At 44.6% G+C, this 3,979-nt stretch overlaps 1 protein-coding gene across 1 annotated transcript; it reads right to left on the bottom strand.

The window, feature by feature from the left end:
* Positions 1-288: 288 nt before the first annotated feature.
* On the bottom strand, positions 289-3,606 carry Exo5 (exonuclease 5). Its single transcript, XM_031378516.1, has 2 exons — positions 3,092-3,606; positions 289-1,791 (listed from the first exon to the last, which is right to left on the bottom strand). Exon 2 carries the CDS (start codon positions 1,758-1,760, stop codon positions 639-641), a length of 1,122 nt encoding a protein of 373 aa, XP_031234376.1. The 5' UTR covers positions 1,761-1,791; positions 3,092-3,606; the 3' UTR covers positions 289-638.
* Between the last annotated feature and the right edge of the window lie 373 nt (positions 3,607-3,979).

The following is a 3,979-nucleotide window of genomic DNA, read 5'->3' on the forward strand; positions in this document are numbered from 1 at the left end:
TTTGAACTCAAGACCTTCAGAAGAAGTCTCTTCTGAAGTGCTCTTAACCGCTGAGCCATCTCTTCAGCCCCTCATCTAATATTTTTACTTGTATGACTTCTTGGGTCATCTCTTTGAGAATATTTATTATGGTTATTTTAAATTCATGATCTGCTTATTCCATTAGCTCCAGTTCTAAGATGTTTACACATGAATGTAAAGGCTTTTGATACCATACAATTATGTATAGTATAATGGTCATCTTTAAAGGACTGAGGTCAGCAAACACACAAATATTAAGTCAACTAGTTTAGACAGCATTTCATTTTTATTGTAAAAAATGTAAAAAAATTATTTTATCAAGAAAAAATTATAGATTTATCAGAATCCAAAGAATTTTCTTAAGCCAACAGTGATTAGTGAGGGGGACCTTTGCTGCAGTCATGATGTACATCTGCCTTCTCTGCAATTTCTTTCAAAGCTCCAGGGTTATTCTAACACCACATTCCTGATCCTTGGCCCTGCGTTGGAATGCTATTCAAGATTGTAAACATAAAAATAAAAAACACTGTCCACGAGAGCCAAGCTGAGAGGCTGGTCCTCTTACATGGGTATATTTAGAACAGAAACGATCAACATTTCTGAAAGTGTACCTCCATTCATTTCCACTTCTTGGCTTTGGGCTCCCACGAAGAGCTGAGCACTCTACCGTCCCTCCTCCACTCACAGATGTCCACGTAGTCACAGGTCCGACACTTCCATGCCTCCTCCACATCAACGCCCTGAGGATCTCGGTGGCCCAACCAGTAGGCCACATAATGCTGCACCTTGCTCTTCACTTCTTTCTCTTCAAAGGCTACAATCTCTGTGCCCAATATAGTGGTAGTCTCTTGATGGATATACTCAAGTTTTAGGGTATCAATAGCTGGAAGATCAGACAGGGTAAGAGACAAGAAAACCAGTTCCATAAGGTCACCCAAAGATTTTACAGACACGCCTCCTTGTCTGGCATGCCTGACCACTGAAGGCCCCAGTGGCTTGTCTGGACACAATTTAGTGTGGTGGATTAGGCTAGCAGGAGTCACTTTCCCTTGGACCATGGCATCAAAGATATATTTGTATAGGCTAACTTGAAAATAGTCTTTCTTCTTCTGAGCTGACAGTGGGAGCACAGGGCGCCTTCGTGTCTTGAGTTCAGCCAGCTCCAGTTCCCCCTTGGATGTGTAGTGCAACTCATCAATCACTCCAACAAGAAATATTCCCTCCACTTCCCCAAACACTGGAAACTCTCTGATGCGCCCTTCCGACTGTAGGGTAGGAATCATTGATAGTATGTTCAGAAACTTAACTGCCCAAGCATCTTCTTTAGTGGTGATGGGGACCGTCACAAGGTCATGAAGTTCAAGTTCTTTTGCTAGGTGGATGCTAGCACCAGTGTCCAAAACAGCTGCTTTCTCAGGTGTCAAAGAACCAGGAAGTTCCTTCCCATACACCATCTGCAACTCACACCAGTTCTGAGTACACAGGTCAGTGACATATAAATATTTCAAGTGGAATCTCTCCATGGGTGACAAGACATCCAATCCCCTTTTCGAGTTCTGCAAGCTTACAGGTCTGTCATCCTTCCCAGGGAGTTCAGAAGAAGGGCCAGGCTTGCTAAGCGAAACAGCCGATTCTTTGGCTTCTTCCAGGTCCAGAAACTCAATTAACTCTGAGTCACTCAAGTCTGAGAAGCCAGAGGCTTCTGCTGATGCTGTCTCCTCTTCCTCGGTCCCAGCCATGGTACAGCCCTAGATTGAACACGTAGGGGACCTACAGAACATACCAACTATTGTCAGACTTGCAAATTCCTGAGACAAAAAGAACCATATTGGCTGATTGGTTGGTTCATTCATTCATTTCAGTACTGAGAACTGAATCCAGGACCTTATGTGTGCTAGGCAAGTGCTCTCTACTCCTTAGCCCTAAGAAGCCAATTTGTTTATAACTAATTAGTGTGTCAATGAGTTACACACAGGTGGTACACCTTATAAAAGGAGTCTTTGTGTTTCTCACCCATTCATCTGAGTGGATTTTTTTTCACTTCTAAGGGGAGAACGATGGTCATTGCACATGCTAAATAAGTGGTGTGCTGCTGTAGCCAGCAGAATTTTGTTATGAGTATAACTATTTTGTTTTATCTGTGGCTCTGCCACTAAAATATTATGGATGAAAAAGGTCTATTAGCACAATTAAAAATACAAAAATTAGTACACTGAGACAGATGGAAGAGCTTCACATTCATGTAAAAGAAGACAACAGCTCACACTGATGTAAAATTTAGACTTAAATGCACAGACTAGACACTCTTATGCTGCTAAAAACAAAAGTTCAGAAAGGATGACATAATGGACTATTTATGATTTTACCTGCTGCCTGGATCAGTGTTTTTTAGATATACCATAGATTAATTATAAAGCCACTATGTCATCCATCAAAAGCCTCATTTTATAAGACTTTCTTTTTGAACTTCTGACTTTGGGGGGACGGGAGGAGTCAAGACAAGTTCTTTGTGTAGCCCTGGCTGTCCTGGAACTCAATCTCAAACTCAAAAATCTGCCTCTCCCTGTCCCTGCTGGGGTTAAAGGCTATATGCCACCACCACCACCTGACAGACGTCTGACTTCTTAAAGATATATGACTATCTACTAATATCCATATTAAATATTTTATATATAGATGTTTAAAATGTGCACAGATAAAGCTAAAAATTATTGGGTGAAAAAGAACGAGATAGATGTTCAGAAAATACCAGGTCAGTATCAAGAGTCTAGGGGTCCTGCTGGTACAGATTTTGAATCTAATCTTGAAAAGTCCAGTAGAATTTGCTGGTATGCTATTTGTTTCTTGAATAATCTTGGGCACCTTCCAAAATCCTCTGATGATACTGGCACATCTTTAAAATATAGAATTGGTAAACTAATCCTTCAATGCCTACAGAGCTAAAACAGTACAGATATTAACACACAATAAATGTGGCTTCCCTTCCTCTTCCAAAGGAATTGATGGGTCTACTATGTATCTATTTGCTCTGAAAAATGATACCTTTAGGAGAGAGGTAACTCGTACTCACCTGGGCCTTACTGATTTCCCTCCTCACGGGGAAGAGCCGGTAATAAAAGGCAAAGCGAGCCAAGGGGAGATGAGTAGGCACTTGGGGCCTTGCTATCATGAAATGTGGACTTCTGTCCTTTTTACCTGACCACTTCTTCACATTATGGTGTTTCCACTTGAGTCACACTGCAAGAACAGCTGCCTGTCATAAATCCTCCTAACACTGGCCTCTCTAGGGTAAGTCTCCAGGCGGTCAGTTCTGCCCTCCAGGTTCCTAGTCGCAGCCTGAGGTCGGAGTCCCTGCCTCGCCGATGGCTTCCGGCTGCCTGCCACTGCCTTTATCCTCTGCGTCCAGACTCGTTACAGGTCCTCCTTCCACGCAGGAAGGCGTGTGCTCTCCACTCAGCATCCAGCCCCTGTGCCCCTGGTGTGCCCACGTGCCAAGACTCAATCTCGGATCGTGCTGGGCCCAAAATACACAGAACAAGAACCCAAAAGAGGGGCGTGCCTGAAAGGGGCGGCCCCTTAGCGCTTCACCCCGTCCCAGAATTCTCGGCGGCGCCTGGAGGACCGCCCCTTTTCCACGTCCCCTCCTCCACCCCGCCCCGAGGCCCCAGGTTCTCGGGAGACTGGGGCTGAGTCGGCGTCTACAGTCTGCAGTATTTCCTTTCTCACCACAGCTTAGTGTATCTCAGGCTGGAAAGATGTAGCTGTCACCGTCCCAGTCTTTTACGACCGCCCTCCCGCCCAATGAGAGGAAGGTCATGGCGGCCACCTCAGTGTCCCCAGTGCAGCTGGTCTCTGACACCCTTGGAGCCCGAATCCGGATCTTAGCACTTGGCACCAGCTTTCCCAGCTTAGGGAACAATTATGCACTCAAGCTTCAAAGACACTGGCAGTTGTCAGT

This window comes from Mastomys coucha, unplaced genomic scaffold (genome assembly GCF_008632895.1).
Source record: "Mastomys coucha isolate ucsf_1 unplaced genomic scaffold, UCSF_Mcou_1 pScaffold18, whole genome shotgun sequence".
Classification (NCBI taxonomy): Eukaryota; Metazoa; Chordata; class Mammalia; order Rodentia; family Muridae; genus Mastomys; species Mastomys coucha.

Excerpts from the sequence above, each read along its gene's own strand:
- Exo5 (XM_031378516.1), bottom strand. The coding sequence starts at position 1,760 with ATGGCTGGGACCGAGGAAGAGGAGACAGCATCAGCAGAAGCCTCTGGC.